The 20,999-nt window shown below is 36.3% G+C and overlaps 1 protein-coding gene across 3 annotated transcripts in view; it reads right to left on the bottom strand.

Annotated features, from left to right (window-relative positions):
• Positions 1-158: 158 nt before the first annotated feature.
• Positions 159-20,999, bottom strand: part of LOC105268546 (eukaryotic translation initiation factor 4 gamma 3) — a 33,448-nt gene continuing 12,607 nt past the window's right edge. For 2 of the 3 annotated variants that reach the window (XM_011308210.1, XM_011308211.1), the window contains exons 2-16: positions 16,413-16,759; positions 15,896-16,129; positions 15,694-15,814; positions 14,572-14,778; positions 13,119-13,300; positions 11,820-12,669; positions 5,213-6,072; positions 3,945-4,995; positions 3,420-3,717; positions 3,136-3,191; positions 2,679-2,938; positions 2,167-2,339; positions 1,885-1,964; positions 1,059-1,667; positions 159-946 (exon numbers count right to left, since the gene is read on the bottom strand). In XM_011308210.1, coding sequence (XP_011306512.1) covers positions 762-946; positions 1,059-1,667; positions 1,885-1,964; positions 2,167-2,339; positions 2,679-2,938; positions 3,136-3,191; positions 3,420-3,717; positions 3,945-4,995; positions 5,213-6,072; positions 11,820-12,669; positions 13,119-13,300; positions 14,572-14,778; positions 15,694-15,814; positions 15,896-16,129; positions 16,413-16,759 — 5,513 coding nt within the window. In that variant the 3' untranslated portion in view covers positions 159-761. Of the gene's footprint in view, positions 947-1,058; positions 1,668-1,884; positions 1,965-2,166; positions 2,340-2,678; positions 2,939-3,135; positions 3,192-3,419; positions 3,718-3,944; positions 4,996-5,212; positions 6,073-11,819; positions 12,670-13,118; positions 13,301-14,571; positions 14,779-15,693; positions 15,815-15,895; positions 16,130-16,412; positions 16,760-19,262; positions 20,851-20,999 lie in introns of those variants that run through there. The other variant, XM_011308209.1, reaches the window with a different exon arrangement.

The raw sequence follows: 20,999 nt of genomic DNA, 5'->3' as shown, positions 1-20,999 counted from the left end.
GATAATAATAATAATAATAATAATAATTGTAATAATGATAATAATGATAATAATAATAATCTTGCATACTTTTCCATCAATTAATTAATTAAATATTTATAATCATTATGTATAGCGTATCTCAAATACGACAATTGTTTTCATAGTTACTCTCTCTATTTCTCTCTCGCTCACATTCCGTTTTTATTCCTTCAATTTCTTTATTATAATAATAACTCAATTTCGTTCATTCTAACCCGTCTAAATCTTCATGTTTGCCTCGTCCTAGACTATAATACAGACAGCCTCGCATAAATCCCCACTTGTCACAATATTATTCATATTTGAATGGTTCACTTAATAATTTAATGTTGAAAAGTTTTCATTTGAAAACATTCCCAGCAATTTGGCCTCACATTTGTTGGTAATGAAGAGAAACATTTTTCGTTATATATTTTTTTTTTCATTATAATGTGTACGAAGTGTTTTTTCTAAAAAATATAAAGTTTTTTTTTGTTTTTGTTTTTTTTTTATTTTAGCACGGGTTCTCTTGAAGACACGAGTCGAGGAGACGAGTTGAGCATTTTCGTCAATGTCACAATGAATGCAACAACGAAAGAATAACCGGCGTCTATAACTCAGGTGTTTACAACCGATTGTTGGGGATGGAAAAAACGTGGAGTGACTCTTGACTCGTCCCTGCGTTTTTTTTCATTTCTTTTTATTCCATCAATTGATCATCATTTATTGGAGCTACCAAGTGTTGATGTGTTGATGTGCTCTCATGCCTCCTCACTGGACTCATCGAGATTTTCCTTAAGGTTAACGAAGAATGATGTGAGGGCTTTAACAACCACTGCATGGCCCATCATCTCGACTGGGTCTGTGCATTGTTGCCACGAGAGGAAGGCATCGTCGGAGATTATACTACCTTCATATAAGGCGTCGATTACATTACCTAAAACTCCTGAAATTGAAAAAAAAACAAAAATTGGCGATTTAGTAAGATATTAATAATGATAAATTGTAGGTGGCAATGACAATGACCATAGAATAAAAAAAAATTGTAATGAGTGTACCTTGGGGATGCTCCAATTTGTGAACGTAGGCTTGAACAGCGAATAAACACTGGAGCTCGAGGTGTGGCTCTGTGTCCACGAAGCGAGTTATTAAAGGTAGTAAACTCTTAAAAGTTTCACTATTAAGTTTCCAGGATGCCGCGGTGGTTGCAGTAGCAGGTATTATTTCCATAGAAACCTCTAGAATAGCTGTCACCAGGATTCGTATAAATTGTGGCTGTTTGGACCTTCCACCAACATTCGCCAAAATCCAACTGGTAATGTTGTCAAAATGGCTGCCGCGCATTAAGTTAACCAATTGATCATGAATTTGATCGAGCGTTAAACCAGCACCAGAACATTTTTCAGTACCAATACAGTCAGACGTAAGAAATTCAAGCTTATATTTCTCAACAATATCGTCTGGATTTTCAAGTGATGGATCAACGAGGTCATTCCATCGCAGTCCACTTTGGTCCCATTTATCAGCTACTACTTTGGGTCCTAAATCCTTAGCAAGCTTGCTCAACAGCTCACCTACTAGTTTCCCACAGCTACCCATAGATTTGAGCACCACCGTAGTCTTTTTCAGCTCTTCCAGCGAATGGGCGCCAAGGTAAATCATTTCCGCTGTGGATATGCATTTATTTCATCAATTACTTGTATCATCACTAATTACTCACTTTATTCTACTATTTATTCATATTTTCAGGCCTGTTGAGCTTTTACAAACCGTCATGGTTGATACGGTGTAAGAATAATTTACATCATTTTGTGTTCATTTTGAAAATAATAACAATTTGTAAAAATAAAGAGTGTTGATAAATTCATCTTATTCATTACTTACATAGAACTTCCGCAAAATACGTCCAGCATCTGGGAATATCAATGACTAGGTCGTCGGCTGCTTCCAAATATTTCTCATATCTGTGGTGTTAGAGAAAATTCTTTTACAAACATGAAATATATCTGATGCATTGTATTTTTTTTTAATAAAAAACTCAGTATCCTTTTGGCTATACAACACAAAAATACTCTTGTATCTTTTCTCTAGTTATCAATATTATCATCATTCAGTTCAATCAATGCTTTGTTTGAAATAGAAATCATCTCAATATCATGTACTTACTCAGATTGGAATAGCGACAGGGGAATCGTATTATTATTTATCATGTGAGCATAAAGGCCTGAAAATCGCTGTCTAAACGGAGCAGGTTTTTCCAATATTGAATTCAATGTCTCTCGTATAAAGAATGGATAAGTGGAATTGTCAAAATGCTCTTTCATTATTTTAACAGCACCCTGTAACAAAAAATAAATATGAAATAATCAATTGGGTCAATTGGTCAATTGGGCATTATAAATATTACTATTTAAAATATGAAATGTCCACTTTCTAGTCTATTTGTCGATATTAAATAATTTTCAAACAGAAAATTTGATCAGCAAAGGGAGACGAGAAATGAGGTATTGCATAGTATAGCACACCAATGACTCAAGCATCTCCTTGAGTAATCAGAGATGGATCTAAGGAGCGTGCATGTTCAAAGAAAGTTTATTGATTCGCTGGATTTAATGAACAAACCAATGAATGGAATTTTCTATTTTTAAAATTATTGGAAAATTAAACACAATATTTACCGCAATGAATGCATCGGTCTGGGGGCCATTGCACTTATCCAGGACAGACCTGATGATTGTTTTCAATTGTTCCTCAGTTTGGGGAGGCTTGCTAACTGGATTACTAGGCATTGCTATTGAGGCAGGTATTTTATATTTCATTGATGACGTAGGCATTGAAACACTTTGACTACGAGCTGCCTCCGGAAGTGAACCCTCACGACTCGATGACATGCTACTGCTGCTATTCATGTGACCACCATTTCTTGAACCTCGACCTTCTGAAAATTCAAATAATTCAATAAATTATCTGAATATAAAGGAAAACATGAAATTGATTCATGAATGTCAATGTCAGAATCCTTTTGGCTAAACAACAGTAAGCTCTCAATCTTTGAGGCTTTTCAAATTATCGAAAAATTATCATCATTTTATTTATAAAAATGCAATGAACAAAAATTTTTGTCTTTTAACTCACCCCATGCTTTGTATTGATCGGCTCTGCCATATTCTCTTGCACCGGTCGATCTCGACCTGTTGTAAAAAAAATATTATCAATAATAAAGTATATGTAACAGATCGTGATAATGATGTATGTTTATTTAATAATTTCAGCACAACAGAATAATCATAGAAGTTTTAGAAGATTCAGAAACTCTAGTCTGAAAAAAATTGTGTCATCATAAAATTTTAATTTTTATTATAATAGGCTAATAGGCTTCCTATTAGGGAAATGAGTAAGAAAATTCTGTAAAAACTAACCCTGGTAATTGAGGTGTCACTCTTTGCTTGTCCTGCTCCAAATCCTCAAGAGGAGCATACTTATTAGTTCCGAGTGTATTTGGTTTAGCAGCCGCTGCAGATCCACCAAAAATATATGCGGTTCTACTGCCCAATTTGGTTTCTTCAAGTGGAAGTGACTTGGCATTCAATTTTGATACTTCCACCGCATATGGCTGCCTACTAGTTTTTCCAAATGGAGCGACAATCCATCCATCGTCATATCCAGCACTACCTCCGCCAACACCGCCAACACCACCAACACCACTACCACCTCCACCTGTTAAATACATAATATCAAGAAAAACATTTTAATAATATTTCATAATGAATCCAGATATATGTAATTTTTCTATTTTCAGAATTATCAGAATTAGAAAAAAAAGAAAATCACAGTGCATCAGAAACTCCAGTCTGGCATGACATAAATATCATCATAAAATTGAATAAAGAACGCTAATAAGATCGAGAAACTCAATTGATGATTTAAATATGACAAAAACTTACGATTTCTTCTTCTGTCATTATTACGATCATCCCTCCTTGGTGTATTTATAGGTGTACTATTGTTCATTTGAATTTCTAATCTTTCAGACTCGGCCTCCTTTTGAATTTGATCCATAGTCTTGGGATTACTATCATCTCTCCTAGGTATCCATTGACTAGCCCTCAAGTCGATGACATCTTGAATCATGAACCTCACTCGGGAACTGATTTTCTTAGTTGCTCTCTTACTTGATAATTCTGCTAGTTGATTGAAATACCCAGAAAACATAGCAGGTTCACTCTTAGGCTCCAATGTTTTACCAATTGTAGTTAATAATTTACAAAGACACTCGAGGTTCTCCTCGTCAGGTGTTGCGAGAAGATGACTGACACATGTGTGCATAATTTTCGCTATAAGCATGTCCTGTTTATACAGTTCACCAATGAATCGAATATTTCCAACGGATTTCATTCGTAATCTTCTGTCTTCCTCAGAAAGATTGAACTGAAGCTCTTTCTTCTTTTCTGGATCTGCTGTATTCTCAATTTCTAGTACTTTAGCTGCTCTCGATGATTCATCAACCAGATTCTTTTCAAATTCTATTTGACAACGTGTCAGCAACAATTTACGAAAATCAACGTAGATTTCCAAGTTCTTGCCACTTTCATCAACTCTCTTGTCTCCTGTTGACACTTTCATACCACTCAATTCCTTGCACATCAATGCATATGCAACTGAAAAATTGGGCTCATCCACTGCTTTTTCGAATACCAAATCAATAACACCCTGTAGCCTCTCCTGTGTATCAATCTCTAACGCTCTAACTTGATTAACTAGTGTGTTGAATTTCTGTGGTGTCAGTTTATTCAACACGCTCCTTACTTTTTTGTAAAGAATTTGAGATTTAGCCTCATCAGCCGGCAGCATCTCACTCTTCAAGATTGTTGGCTTCCATGCATTCTCAGTCTCTCGTAGTTTTACATCCTCGCGCAACGAAAGCGATAAATGAATCACATTTGGTTTAGACGGTTTCTTACTGCCTTGGTAACTCTTTTTATTCGGAGGAGGTGGCTGAAAAAATTTAATGTCGTCTTATGTCATAAAATTGATTATATAAAATTCAACATTGCGCTTTTTATCAAATAATTGGTTATCAGTCGTGAGATTGTCTTATCAACACAATTCAGTCCACTACTTTCATTAAATAATGAAACATCATTTTGAATTATCATAATTACATAAGAATAAAAAAAAGTTCAAAGATGATAAATTTAAAATGTATATTTACCAGTTTAGCATTGAATGAATATTTGGCAAAGCCAGGGAAGAGAGTTTCGTGTGTCCTATTTCCCTTATACGCACTCAAATCAACGACATTCCTAGTGGGTTGCCTCGTGCTATCCTTGAGAACGACTTCTAAGTCAAGTAAATTTGGGGGCCTAACTTGACTTTTCGGGTCTTCTTGGAGTTTCATGAGGAGATCCCTCCCATATCGTTTCTTTCCAGCAATATTTTTTGGACTCCACTGATCATCTTCATACTGATATTTCAATTGCAGGGGAGCTTTAGATTCAGGCTGATTTGGTGGCTCATTCTCATTCTGCTTATCTGCCATAGGTAGAGTCTTGGTTTCGCTCGGGGCACGAGACAAACCAGAGACTTTGGCATTCTCCTCATTCTTCTGGGCAACAATAGCTTCAACATCACTGACGTCTGTCATGCTAGCATGATCAACCACATCATTGACACATTTATCAGCAATAATCGAGGACTTATTGCTGTCTTCAATCGTTGGAGTTGATTCTTTGCTAGGATCTTTATGGTTTTGAACAATCTTTTCTGATTGCTGAGTCTCAGGAGTTTCTTTCAAAACCTCTGACTTGATGCTCTCCTCTTGGTCAACTTCTATCGTCGGCTCTGGCTCAGAGTCTGGCTTCTCTTCAGGTGTCTCTATTTTACTTTCCGTACTGCAGACAGCCTTCGTTGGCTGATCTTCATGGGGATGCTCCTGCTGATTTTTACCATCAGTTTTCACTGATTGGGGTACTGCGAAGGCATCCATATCTGTACCCTCTTTCTCCGCACCCTTGCGATTGAGATCACGGGCTTTAGGTTTAATCTTACCTCTCTGTTTTTGGTTACCCTTGCCTGAAAACAATCAAACAATTGTCCAGTGATTTTTTTCTAATAGTTTTAATAATTTTAATAACTTTAATAATTTTAATTGTCTTATTCTACGTGTGCGAGTTTTTTTTCTCTTTTTGATATATTTAATCACACAAATGGAATGAGTTTCTAATTTAGGGAATGTCACACGTTTATATTAAGATATTCGAATGGTTGAATAAAAATGCTAAAGCTGAGCTGAAGAAAAAATGAATAAGAAGTTGAAATTAAAAGTGAGTCTACCGGTTCTACCCTTTGAGCGAGAGGATAATTTTAGAACGTCGCCGTTACGGTTTACTTTTTCGCTTTCCTTTTCTCGAAATGTTTAATACATTTAATACATAGGCATATGAATGTTGGAAAATTATTGAGATATGTAAAGGTAATTGAACTGAGTGTGGGACAGGAATTAAATGAAACGGGAATTTAGAGCATTTTTAACAGTTTGACAGGAGTTGACGGATTTTTGAATAATTGTAGAGGTATTTAAAGGATTGTACCTGGATGGGATTTTTGGAATGAATGGGGTCGGAAATGGATGGGTGTACCATGATCTCGTGATCCACGTCGATTCCGGCTTCTCGATCTTGAACCACCGCTGCCATTTTTTGTCCGTTCGCTCATTCTCATAAACCTTGAGCTGCACCGCCGATTCTCTGTTTCACAAAATTATAACGGCTAAAATCGCACCCATTGATTTTCACTTGGATATTGAACTCCCGGTGACTTTACGTCGATTCACTTTAACGATTATTGGTGAAAAATGGGGGAAATAATGATAAAATAATGACAAGACTTGAAATTCTGCAAGTCTCGGGTTTCACGATGCTCGCGGGCAGCTGCACTGATTCAGAATTTATTTATAAAACCATCGGAGCTTTGCCAACGTACATGAAGCTTCACTTTTATAAAAGCAACAATGCCACGGAGACGAGCATTGACACCGAAAACGTTTACAGTTTTATCATTTTATTAATATAATTGACTGATTGTGGAAAGAACTGTGAAAATTTTGAAAACACTCGGAAATTCGACATTACAAATTCAATATTCATGTGCGGAGATATAAAAATAGAAAAATTCCAGTTCAATTGTCGCCAGTCTGGTAATTGTAAATAATAAATAGCAGAGAAATGTTGGAGAATTGAAACTGAAAGGGATGAAAATTTGTCGACGGTGATATCGAGGCGACTTTCACGTATCTATTTTAGCTTACAAACTGGCGCAAACCGACGAGCAACGGACATACAATATCTTAAATTAGTTTCAACTGAGTATATGAGTGTCGTCTTGAGGAGCACGCGCACACGGTGATTATCGTATGATCGCTCTAACCTAGCCGACGGAGAAGCTTTGCCGGTGTCGCTTCTCAATATCCTGCCACTCATTATTCCCTTAATTTTCATTTTATTTAGATAACATTTCCCATAAGATGCAAATTTACTGTGTCGATGGATTGAGCGCAATTGGTCATCTAGTTGGCACATGGCATGTGCCACGTGACACGTTATTTCATGCATGAAACGAAGGTTCAATCACATTTTATAAACCGGCTCGAGGCAGCACTTTCTAAACAAAAGCTCTCCTATTCCATCAAATTTCATGTTTTTCTTTCTAAAATAGAGATGAAAAATATAATAATATAAAATGAAAATTAATAAACCAGGTTCGTTATTTTCTATGTGAATTTTTCACGATTAACGTCCTTAATCTATCCTTTTTGTCTACGATTATTAATCGATAACTGGGTTTTATGGAAAAATAACTTTTGGTTAATTTTTAGAACGAAAAGTTGAGCTTTTGACCGTTAACATTTATTGTTCAGGAAGGTGTGGCATGCAGGGAGAAAAATCAAAAATAAAGAAAATCACGTAAAACCATTTAACTTTCACTTGTCCTTGGAAGTGAGCGCAAATCATTTGAAGGACGATTCGAAACGAAAAAAAGGGTGTTGCAAATCGAATGTATAAAGTGAATGTGACCAAGACCCGGCCACTGAAAATGAAAAATTAACCAAAGTCTTGTTTGATAATGTTCTCATACACGGTACATCTATCCAAAAATAAATTTCAAGGGCTAAATCCGACAATTAATTCTGAGCAGTACTTATCTAAAATATCTTCTTCCATTATACTTTTTCGTTAATTTTATTCTATTATTATAGATGACTTCGTAAATTTCATATCAATATTCTATTTTTCTTGCGACTTTCTATACTGAGAACATTTATGATGAAACCAAAGAGGGGAAAAAAACGGATAAGAAGCTGGGAATCCAGTTTGATCACATTCTCAAACGAGTGCAAGAACCCACGCGCATTCAATATGGATGACTTTCTTGAAAAACTATCCACTCAAAATGGCCACGATATTATAAATACCATATGCTCCTCCACTCCTCATCCAATATATTTTTAGCGAATCGAACCTACATTAATAGATGTGTGATTATAGTAATAATTCCATAAAATTTCTTTATATTCATTATTATTATTGCTTATGGCACTGAAAGTGTGGTTATTGAAAAAGGGGTTAATCATGTGTGATATTTCCACGTGACCATAAACTCCGAAAAAGCAAAAAATTTTCGACTTCTTGTTGGATAAAATCGATGGATAAATACTGATTAATAAAGTAAATGAAACAGCATTTTCCACGACTATCGACGCTGACAAAACAATAATTATTATCGATGGGAGACGAAAAAATAATGGCAGGCGAAAATATGAGGCGCCATATTGTCCCAATCACTTCCGCCCACAGATTATCAAATTTCCAACCTTAGTATAATAAAATAAAGCAATACAACTGAATGGCTGATGAATAAATGAAATGAAAAAATCTATCAATTTTCAATATAAAATAATAATCCAGAATTTGATGGAAATCGCGTATTTAATGATTAAGTAAACTAGTTGTTGATTAACAACGGAAATGTGCCCCCTTTGAAATTCTACAAGATGGTCGGTGAGACCACGTTGTCATGAATTTCAACTTTGGTTATGTTACACCCCAGATATCCCACATTTTCTTCATCTCTTACGTTTCAGTTAAACTTTTAAAAATAAATTAATATCAAATTAAAAATACATACATACACAATGAGACGAGGGCATCTTCTCAGACAGCAGTGAACTTTGCACTTCATGGCAATAAAACTTTCAACTCGATAAAATAAAGACAGTACTTAAAACCTCAATGAATTTGTTTCAACAAAAAGTTATTAAAATTCATTTCTTAGAAATAAAATAAATAAATAGATAAATAAAAAAATAATTGAAAAAAAAACGTGAAAAAATTGCGTGTAGAGAGCACAAAATTGTAAAAAAAATATATCTATTAAAATGAAGACTCCAGAGTATTAAAGTGGTAAATAAAATTAAATAAAAATAAAACAAAAATATACACAATAAAAAATGAGTAAAAAGTGAGTTTGTTGGGTATTAAGTAAAAGAGTTGTACAGATTATGAGGGTATAAAGACGAACTGGATAGCACAGCACGTGCTGCTGGCTTGTGGAGGGCCGAGGGCGACACAATTTCCATGGCCGTGCCAGCCCAATCGTTCCTCTCCCACTTTATTCTCTTTTTCCCCACCCCATCATCTTACAAAGTTCTGCCAGTTCTCTCATAGATGCCTCAATGTACTCAATGTATTCTGTAGAAAAATCCCCTTTTTTTTCGACGCTAGACAGATTTAGGAAGAATATTTCGTGGGAGGCCGAACATTACCGATATCCAGGTAATTTTTTGCAAAAGCTGCTCTCTAATAACTCGGTTACCCTCGATACTTTTCGTATTTGCACACGTCATATCATCGCTCGATCTTATCCCTATTCTTCTCTCGTATGTTACTTCAAACATTCTTCATGATTCTCAAAAAAACTTCACCTATCACCGGTCAAACGGCTTTATCCCTTTAATTCACAGTAATTATTAATGTTCATGATTTTTCAATGCTCTAAAGCCATCAAATTTTATTCATATGATGTTAAGTAAATAGGGGCATTATTTTTGAATAAGGTATATCAACATGTTTTAGCCACCCATGTTTTAACCATTTTTAAGATTCTACGTATTCATACCATCGAAGGCATTGACATTTTGGAGATATTTTTGTAATGTACCCAACAGTGTTCCATGAGAATCTTGTGGCTTTAACGCATAGTCGAATAATTTGACACCAATAGACACGGTGGAATTATTATTAATCTTGGCGACGAATGAATAAATAACTTTTGAGAGTTCTCACCATGTTTTTTCTTTCCCATTTTCAAGCTTTCTGTTGAGAAACTTTAGTCTCTTTGATAACACAATATTTTGGTCGTCACAAGATATCGCTTGAACTTTCAGTTAACTCGTTAAGAATTTCACCTTTTGCAAATTTGACGTTAATAATATACAACCCCTGAATGAAGTGCTGAATTGCATCAAGAAGTTCTTTCCACTGTTAAATATAAAAGTGGATACTACAAAACTTGTTGGATGCTTGGAACACACCCCACGTGGCTTGTATGGAGAAAATATTGTTACATTCTGCCGAACAAACGCCTGAACTCAACACAACTAATGGCTACTTGTTATTATTATTCGAACGATTTATTTTTCCGTCTGTTTAAGTTTGTTTATTTATGTGAAATTGAAGAAATGAGGGGTTGGACTGGGAGCGGTACGCACTAATTTACCGGTGATAAATTAGAGGTTAAAGGTAGAGAAAGTTTAAAGAAAGGACATGGCACGTGCCCATGCCGGAAACCAACTTAACCACTGAGCTGCAATTGGCTAAAGGTAAAGGTAAACAAAAATACGAAACATCCTCGAAGGACACAAAAGGGGAAACAGATAAATCAGATACAGCCAGACAATAAATATCAAATACATTGAATTTACGTTATTTTAAGTACATATTTCTTTCCAAGCACGCGATCCTTTGTAACCAACACCCAATCCCCCGACCGCACTTCTATTTACTCAATTAACCATCCTCTACTTATCCGCTATTTCATGAGTGCATTATATTGCGTATAGAGAGAGCTATGGTCAGTATAGTTTATAATTTTAATGAAATTAGGTGAAAACACAGTAAGAGTGAGAAGCATGAGAAGCCACAAGCTATTTAACTATTACACTGTGTTATTTTTTTACCGATACTCTTTCCAACAGTCTATTGCGTTGAAGCTTACTATTACTTTTTTATTGAAAGTTTAGAATGAATTTATTATATTAGGGCATTGATAAAGATGTAGACTATTTGGAGAGGTAAGTGGTTCGTTGGAGAAACACTTATTGTGTAATTTAAAAAATTGATATTTTGAGATGGCGACATGGTTTTTGTTAAATTAATTCTAAGAAATATCTTCTCCTTCTTTCAAATACAACTGAAAATCCCGTTTGATTTCGGAAACGAGCTTGCGGCGATTGAAACGTTAACTCATCAAAAGTACAATTTTTACGCTTATCGAAGAATAAAGTTCCGAAATTGACAGTTATTTAGTAATTCCTACAGTTTTGCGCTGAGTGTAACTGAGAAAATTGGGTAACTGGATATTTGGGGCGAGAAGGAAATAAAAAATATTGATAATGGTTAAAAAAACTTCAATTAATGCATCATTATCGATGTAATGAGACAATAATCAACATTTTGATAAAATTGAATGGCTCGTTCCGTTAAAACAAAGATAAATGAGTAAGAGGGAAAATATATAATAAATGAAGCAAAAGCAAAACTCACCATCTGCAGATTTTTGATCAGCCTTAGTCTCATCAATTTTATCGGCAGGCTCCCCATTTTTCTGCAAGTGTTGCTGTTGTTCAGCCTGATTAATAGTTGAACTGGAAACAATCTCCTTGGGAGGAAGACTCTTCTCACTGCTTTCCCTCTCCTGCTGTTCTTTGACAGGCTCAGCAGCTGGAGTACAAAGCGTTGAGGTGGTCACAGTGACAGAGTCACCAGTACTTATGCCAGTAAAGGCGACTTGAGCTGAACTCTGCTGTTGTTGATGAGGTTTCCGTCTTGGTGGTGAGCTCGTCGGTGTCTTGGTCAATGATAAGGACTCTCGGGCAGGTTGTGGGGCAGTATTTTCAATTTGAGAAGGAATTGGATCTGTGGTTGTGGCTGTAGTTGTAGCTGGAGCTGAACTCTTAACGTCAGACTCAATTGTTGCCACTGGGGGAATTGGAGAGGACTGTTGGGGGAGAATATTCTCTTTATTAGTAAGAAGAGGTGTTTGGTGCTCATTATGATAAATAGTCGGCTGTTTTGTATCATTACGTGGCCAGTCTTTGGCTACCGAGGCCACTGGCTTCGACTCAATCTCAACTTGAGACGTTTCTTGAGCACTTGATTGACTATCGATATTTTGGGATCGAGGAGGATTTGACTTTATAGGCGTCAGAGGAGCATTATTTGATTGGTTATGGATAGGATCTTTGCTAGAATTTATTTGGGTTTTAACGTTTGTTGGACTCGGTGCTGTTGTCGATGATGAAGGCGTATGATTAAGTTCCGACGGTGAATTATCGCCACTTTCACTAGCCGCTTTCGCGACACGCGATGCGAATTCGGCTGCTATTGCCGAATTCTGAAACAATCACCATTTTTATGTGATAGACTATAATCGTTTTTACTGGGGAAAAGTTTATCGGCAGGTGGATCACTAAATTTGAAAATCCTCAATACTGATTTTAGGAAACTTTATCAATTCATTATCATTCATGGTAATGATTATTCTTACACAATAAATGTTCATTCAATGAAAAAAATCATAATATTCAAATATTTTCTCGATTTCTGCTAGCAGTGTATTTTCCGTAATTCACTCAGAAAGTCAAGAAGATATCACAAATCAAATTGTTGAAAAAAAAAACAATAATATTTAATCGTACTTTTCATTAGGCTCTTCCAATTCTCTCCTCTATAATTTGAAATATGTACATATTCGAAGCACAAGTTGTAACAAATAAAATCTCACTAGTGCTAAATCAGATATTTCACTGGGATATTTTATGGCAGTTTATTTATCTCACTCACCTGCGGTTGTGGAGTCTCACGGGGTTTTGTTTCTTCGGGAGCTGCGGCATTTCTGTATATCTCGCCGGCTACATTTTCACCTGTCTGTGGATTCACAATGTCCATTATGGCGTGTGCCCGCATTGGCACTTTTTGAAACGTATTTACGGGAGTTTGTGCACCACGATTGTGACCCGGATAAGCTGGAAAGTAAACAAAAATAAAGTTCCATATTAAGTTTAATAGTGAATTATCTCTCTCATCATACGAAAATTTTGATTAGAACATTACATCTCATGCAATGTCTAGTGATTAAATTATGCTGCGTAAGAAACTAAAATTTCAATTTTCGTAATTAAAAATATAGTATTCATTTAATTATTCATAATCCCCCACAGAAATTATATCTCATTTGCGGTTTATTAATAGAGAAAATTAATTAATTCACATACAGCCGTAACTAGAGGTGAAGTAAAGGCCATATCGGCCATTCGACACGAACATTATGCACAACCAATTATAATCGAAAACTCAAATGACTGAAGAGAAATAGTTCTTGAATTAAGTTTAAAAGCTGAGGTTGACACTTTGAAGACCATTTGCCTAACTGAATGAATTTCCCAATTTTAGGGAAGAATGGTCCCAAGGCGCCTTGCGTCTACCTGACAAGATATTACAGAAAAAGAAAGAGGGGAGGAGCTGAAACGAACATGCAATCTAGGTGTATGCTATTTCCCCCGTTGCATTGACCATTCCTTCTTCTTAGAAGGACACAAGACTAAGAAAGCCCGTTATACTTTAGGGAATTCAAAGAAAAAGCTATTGCAATAGTAATCTATTTAGCAAGTCTGGGGAAATAACTCTTCGAAATTCCTACAATCTATTTATTTGCAAAAGCCTGTGGGTTTTCTCTAAATAAGGAATGTTACAACTAAATCTGGAGTTTGAAAATGTCTTCTGAAATAATATTCATAAAATGTTTAGATATGGTGGATATATTAGCAAATCACTTTCTTCGTCGTATGTCGAGTGCATTCAGCTGACAATTCATCCAGTCTTATTAATTGACAAACGCAAAATAAATATTTGCCTGTTTAATGTGAACATTATATATCACCAAATTAATTCATGCAAGAATAACAACCACTAAATTTATGAAGAGAAATTAATGTACATTAAAAGTCTAGTTTATCAATTTGTTTTTTTTTTAATGCTGAGAGGGAAATAAGAGATCTGAGCATTTTTGAAAATTGTCAAATTTAATCTGGACGCTCAACATTAGTTTGTAAAGAATGGGAAATCCTAGCAGTTTATCCTCGTTTTGCAATAGGTAGTTTCAAATGTGACCAATAGTAACAAATGCTTGATGTTTCAAATAATAACAACAACTTTCTAAATTATAATGAATTTAAATTTGTGTAGTAGAACGTAAGGATTTTGTTGAGAACTTTTAAGAATTGAATGATAAACTTACTTGGTTGTTGTAGTGGCATGGCCATTGGTGGTATGGGTTGCGGTGGTGGTTGTTGTTGTTGCTGCAATGTACCTTGTGGTACACCGGCCGTACCTTGAGCCCCGACCAGCGGGCCTCCTACATTTTGACCACCTCCACTAACGGGATTAGTACTTGCTCGATTTAAATTTATCGACGAATTGGGTGGCGTATGAGTTGGATAAAAGTCTGAGGAAGAAATATTTTTAATTATTTTCAAGTTAGTGAACTAATTATATACAGAAATGAACACGTTAGAAAAATATAGTAAGAAATCTTTTGATATAATTGGATGGACGAACTTAGAGAAAAAAAATTCCTTGACCTTGTGTTTCAAAATTAACATTTCTAATGATGATTTACAATACTCCATAAGGTGATTAGATTACGGGAAATCTTCGGAATGAAACAAACATGGAATTTAGATAATATGGATAAAGGAAAAATTCCTCGATACATTCACAGGAATGACTTATCACAAAACGAAAATGGCATTCTATTAAGGTATTCGCTGTTTGGTCAGGGAAAGGAATAACCATCACGAAATTGATGGTTTTTTTAAATGCCTATTTTCATTTGTTAAGAAGACATATGTAGAATTTCAAAAAACCAGTAAACTTATGAGATAACAGAAATTAATCTCAAGTGTCGTAGTTACATGCAAATTGAATGGTGTATCGATAACTGGTGAACTTTTTCTTTGCTACTAACTGTTCGGCAATGTGGGGAAAATACTAAGTTCGCCCATGCCTTATTTAATTTCCTTTAGACTTAGCAATTTTATAAATTATCAATTATTCATTGTTCTGAAGCCTCTAGGGATGCATGTCAAAGAATTCTGTAGATAAAAATCGTAAATTCCTTCACTTTTCAATTTGTTTATAACAATAATCTTCCGTGCTGATACTAGTTAAATGAATAGTACTATTTACTTCTGCTTCATTGTTCGAAACCCTAAATTCTAAAGTAGTAATTAGAGTGAAATAGAAATTAAATGTTCAATTTGATTATGTTCAAATTAATATAATGAATTCCAACGAAATGATATATGAATGTGGTTTTAAAGTGGCGAATGTCGAATGAACAATATAGGATTACTCTTACTCCATTGTTGAGGCCCAGTTGCATATCCACCATATACATTTGGAGGTAGAAGCGAATGGGGTGGGTATCCTGGGAAGAATGGCGGCGATTGATGCGATGGATGCCTCTGTTGTGAGGGATACTGTCAACAGGCAAGTCAAGAAGTTAGAGAAAAATAAATTCCGATTTGTTTTAAATAAATACATTCTTCATGGACACTTACGGCAAGGAGAGGTTGCATATGATTATTCATTGGATAACCCGGCGCTTGTGAAAGGCTGGGAACCTGTCCAGAAAGGTACATCGAAGATGCCGCGATGTTTTGTTGATACAGGGCTTGGGGTTGCCCAGTACTTGTGGTCACATTAGGTATTGCAACAACATGTGGAGTACCCCCCTGATTACCACGATGAATATTCCTGGTTTGTGGTTGTCTCGCTCCCATTTGATAGAAATTCTGAGATTAAAAATTTAAAATTGAAATTGAAAAATTGTGACTCTTCTTCCTTCCCATTCACTTGAACAACTTATATTGTGAACAACAAGAATAATAATAAACGGTCAAATGTCATCGAATATCCTCTGAGGCAATATACATTTTTCTCAAAGTATTTGGCATTGAAAGTGAAATCATGAGTTCAAATGAATAACGAAAAATTCGTTATAGGAATATGCTATTATATTTGCAAAGTTTGTTTGATTGGAATAATTGTAATGAAAAATATTGAGGAAAAGTTTACCTGTGTAACAGGTCTTGTCTGATTGGGCACGAAGGGTGGTTGCAGGGAGGGCGGTTGCGCCTGTAAATGGCCTTGTTTATTCATCTCTTGTGGAGATGGTGTATGAACCGGTGGTGTTGTAGTTTGTGCAGGGCCTTGTGGCTGCTGTTGCTGTACACCGGGTGTCGGCGGTTGTGGAGGCTGTTGCTGACCACCGGGCTGTATGCCAGGCGTACCTTGACCAATTTGGGGAATACCACCTAGTGAAGGACTTCTACCACCAGGTACACCTATATTTCCCCCACCACCACCCACCTGAGCCCCTGGTTGGGCACCGTAATTCTGTCCAGGTACATGAAATTCTGATCCTGGAAATTGAAATAAAGAAAAAAAATATTTAGTCAACTTCTCCAACAATTTCATCGACTATTTGTTTTTTTCGTTCTTTTTTTCAACGTGTAATACTATCCTTAGTTCCCAAGCAATGTACAATATGGTGGTAATTAAAACACACACGTGATTATTCCAACTGTAATTTATCGCCAGACGATTATTCAATTTGAATATACGACAGAAATAATTATTTAACCTCCTTCAAGTGCATGTTTTTTTTAAATAAAAATAACAGTATAATTCTGGGCTTTCAGCATTTAAATACATAAATTCGTACTAAAGAATGAGAAAAAAAACGTACGATTTCACAAGTAACACATGCCAGGAGATATGACTCGGCAAAAAACCAGCGATGTCTTCAACACTGTAATGCAGTGCTGTATCACTGGAGAATTTGTTGGTCGAGACATTTGTTAAATGGTACTAAATAGGCAAAATGGTGTCGAGTGAGTAATTTAATGCAATGAAAATAACGTAATCGTTGCCTTCTGCCAACTTGTCAGTGAATAGAATTCTCACGTGCCTCCTCCTTATCTCCTTATCTCAATATATTCGGCTGCTTTCCCTCAAACTGAAAGTGAGCCATTCGTCCTCTTCCCACCTCGTTTTATCCTTCTATGTACTTTTTTTTTATTCAAGTACAAGTATTAACCGAAAGAATAGATTGGCGCGTACCCGACACGAAACACAAGTCGTGCAATATACCGTTATTATTCTCTCTTCACTATCGACAACAGGTGAGCATTATTTATGCCAGCAAGTTATCAAGTCTCGATGCACCAACCACTGGACGATTTTGAAAAAAAAAAAAACGATTTATGTATTTGTGGAGTAAAATGAACGATATGCTTGAGACTTGCAGGCAGCCATGTTTAGCACATGTGGGCAGGGTACATTCATTCTCAACGCTATCTGGTGGATAGTCGCAATGAACTTAGTGCACTCGAGAATTGACAGAGGGCGAACACGGCAAATATCGTAAACACCTCGATATTTGGCGAATGGAATAACAGATTGGAATTCCATGTATCTAACAATCACAAAAACATACATATTTTTCCTAAACCTGTTCAACCCGGACCGAACTATATTTCCCCTCGCAATAATGTTTACAAGCTCTATACCAAGATAAATTAAAAGTAAAATTATATTTATGATGTAACGGGTCACTTTCCCAAGAAATTTGATCCCCTTTAACCAGATTTCCGGAACGGTTATCTGTGCCGATTTCAAAGACCAATGAAACCATTGAAATTACTCCACAGCGGAGAAAAAGAAACGAGGTATTAGGCCTTGTATGTATCGACGTAACAATTGGGCGAACTAAACGGGAGAGTTAACAGCAGAATTTGTTGGAAATGAAGGTACATTTCATCGATCGACCTATATCGGAACAACGCTCGACCAACTTCTGTTGATTTTTTTTCTCAAGCCCCTCATGAAACGAGAAAAGGGGAGAATAATTTGCCTTTGTTCATCTCCGTGCGGTTAAAAAAATGTCTTACCCACGTTAGAGCATCTCAAAAACTGAAGTTCATAAAAATCTTAAATTGCTGACCTTCCTAGTGCTATTTACCGATCAAAACAAAATCAAATCCAGTATTAAATTGTTTTAATACATTCAATTCATAAACTACCTTCCACTAATTGAAGTGAAATTTCAAAGCTAACAGCAATTTGAAATTGTTGATTTGGAAAAATAATTATTTCCGTATTCGACTGTTTAAAAGGATAAAGGTGTGTACATTATAATAGTGAGACCATTATGCGAATGCTATTGGCAATGTAAATTACAAATGGCTCATTATTTGTGTCTATCGGACATTTAGCCAATCTATTTCTGGAAAGCGTAATAATTCCCGGGCTGGCTACCTTCTAATTTTAATTTTAACCTCAACTAATTAGAGAAATATTTCATTGTTCGAAATGGTGTATTTTTTGGGAATGTTATAATTAAGTCAGAGAAAAGAAACCTGTCACGAAACTCTTAGTACATGCTACGTCATTCTTGAAGACGGTGACTGACTTTTCTGTTAGACTTTCGCCTTCATTTCTACATTTTTTCCTTCAATCTGACAGAGAATGGACCTATCAAAGGCATTTAATTTTACCGGTTGACCTCATCACTCATTTCTTCACTGGTTCAAGTATAATGATAGTTTACGAGATGAAGATATACTGTGTGAGAATCAGAAAGAGAGAAAAATTCTAGGGACAAATGAGTGGACGTATGACTGTAGTCGATGGCATGAAAGGTATTCGACCTTCCACTTGTGAATGAAAGAAGAATGAGAAGGGTGGAACGGTGGGATCAGATTGTGGGCGACATCAATGAAAATATTTCCACCTATCAAACCCCCTCGAAGTGTTTTCAACGTCATAATTGCTAAATTATTCTATCCTGAAGGGTGAAATTATTTCAAGGATTAAGGATTATATCAGCATTTTATCGTTATTTTCTCTCAATATTTGGCTTACGAGGATTTGCCGTGACGATTCGATACTGCGGGGGTCCCTGTTGATGCTGTCCTTGAGGTTGCTGTTGCTGTTGCTGTTGCTGAGGATGATGGCCAATATTGATGGTCAACTGATGCTGGCCATGATTCATCTGTCCAATGTGCGGAGCATGAGGACTTAGAGGCTGCTGTGAAGGTGGTGGCTGATGATTATGCGTATGTACATGATTGTGATTTGGATTCTGTGGATGATGTGGAGACAGATGATGATGGGGTCCACCACAGTGAGGTAGTAGACAGTGCATGGGTCCAACCCCAACAGCTACACCCACGGCGCCCTCCTTCGCGACACCGTACCTCGATACCATGCCTCTCTTCTTTCTTCAAATGTCAAACTTTATTTTATCTCTATTTAAGATTTTTATTATCGTCGACTGATCCCTCAAATGAATTTTTCAATAGAAATAATCAGTACATGGAAGACTTGGTTTCCATCCTGAAGGATTACTCTTTTTGTATTCTTCTTCTTTCTCCGTAATCTCAGTATTTTTCAATGTTTGTCACGAATTTGTTGTCTTTGGTTTGCCAAGTTTTATTGTTATTTTCAGTTATCAAATCTTCAGCAAAGCCAATTTTTCATTAATATCCCCTTAGTCGCGAAGGAGGCACTCTTCCACATAGATAATTTTACTGCATGTCACCGATACTTTGTTCTATCCCCTTGACATTATTAGGGGAATTGCAGCAACTCCGATGATCAATGTGAATATCATCCTCCAACGGATTAAACAGTTTGCCCATTTCGTTCATTTTGTTGAAATGTAGTATTGACGTCTCTGAAGCCACGAGGCTCCTCGGGGCTCTTCTCAATATACACCAGTGATCGATATCAAGAACTTCTCCCTCCCCACCACACTGTCTCTGTACTCAAGGATTATTTACGTTCAAGTAACTTGTACACAACAATAATAGCGAGATTGAAGTGATTTATTGTGATGATTTAGAGAATATCAGGGGATACACTCGACACTCTGCATCGACATGTGCATTAAATATACAACTAAAGGTTGTGTTGCCTAATAGCCAAAATAAGTGAAGGGTTCACTGTGGAGAAAAATGAAATTCCCTAGGGTTTGGGCATGGGTACGGGGGCACGCGCGCATTCACGCACGCACGTCTTCCGACCTCTCCAACACAAACTGTAATGACCCTTCTCCACGCATATTCAATTCTCTCAACCATGCACTCATCATCTCACTTATCAATGATAATCTCGATTTATCTATTATTATTTCGTCCTCACAAAATCCTTCATATATCACTTAATCCCAAAATTGTTAAAGAATTGTTATTTTTTCGTTTTACGGTAAAACCGTTGAGTACAAAATGGCACTGAATAATCCCAAATGTCAGGGGCGGAACGTGGCCTCGATTGAGGCCACAATTCGCCTCACCGGGGCTCAATCAACCCGAAAAACCGATAGACTCCTCGATCCTTCCCCTTTTCAGTTTATTCTTTATCCTTTAATGGTAGAAAAATAATTGCTCTCAATGTTATGAAGGTGGAGAAGAACTCTATAATTGAAGATAAACACGGCTCACGCGTTGGAGTCGCGAATCCCGACTGACGTAGTTGAGAATCCGTCGCGACGCCTGTACGTCAGGCGCCCCCTCCCTTTTTTTTTTATTCCCGTCGACTGTCGACTGTCGGGTTCGGCCAAAATCGCCCAAAATCGCCCAAAACCGCCAAAATGCGAGC

The sequence above is a fragment of the Fopius arisanus genome, unplaced genomic scaffold (genome assembly GCF_000806365.1).
Source record: "Fopius arisanus strain USDA-PBARC FA_bdor unplaced genomic scaffold, ASM80636v1 scaffold00058, whole genome shotgun sequence".
Classification (NCBI taxonomy): domain Eukaryota; kingdom Metazoa; phylum Arthropoda; class Insecta; order Hymenoptera; family Braconidae; genus Fopius; species Fopius arisanus.
The sequence above is the reverse complement of the archived record's forward strand: the minus strand, read 5'-3'. Positions and strand labels throughout refer to the sequence as shown.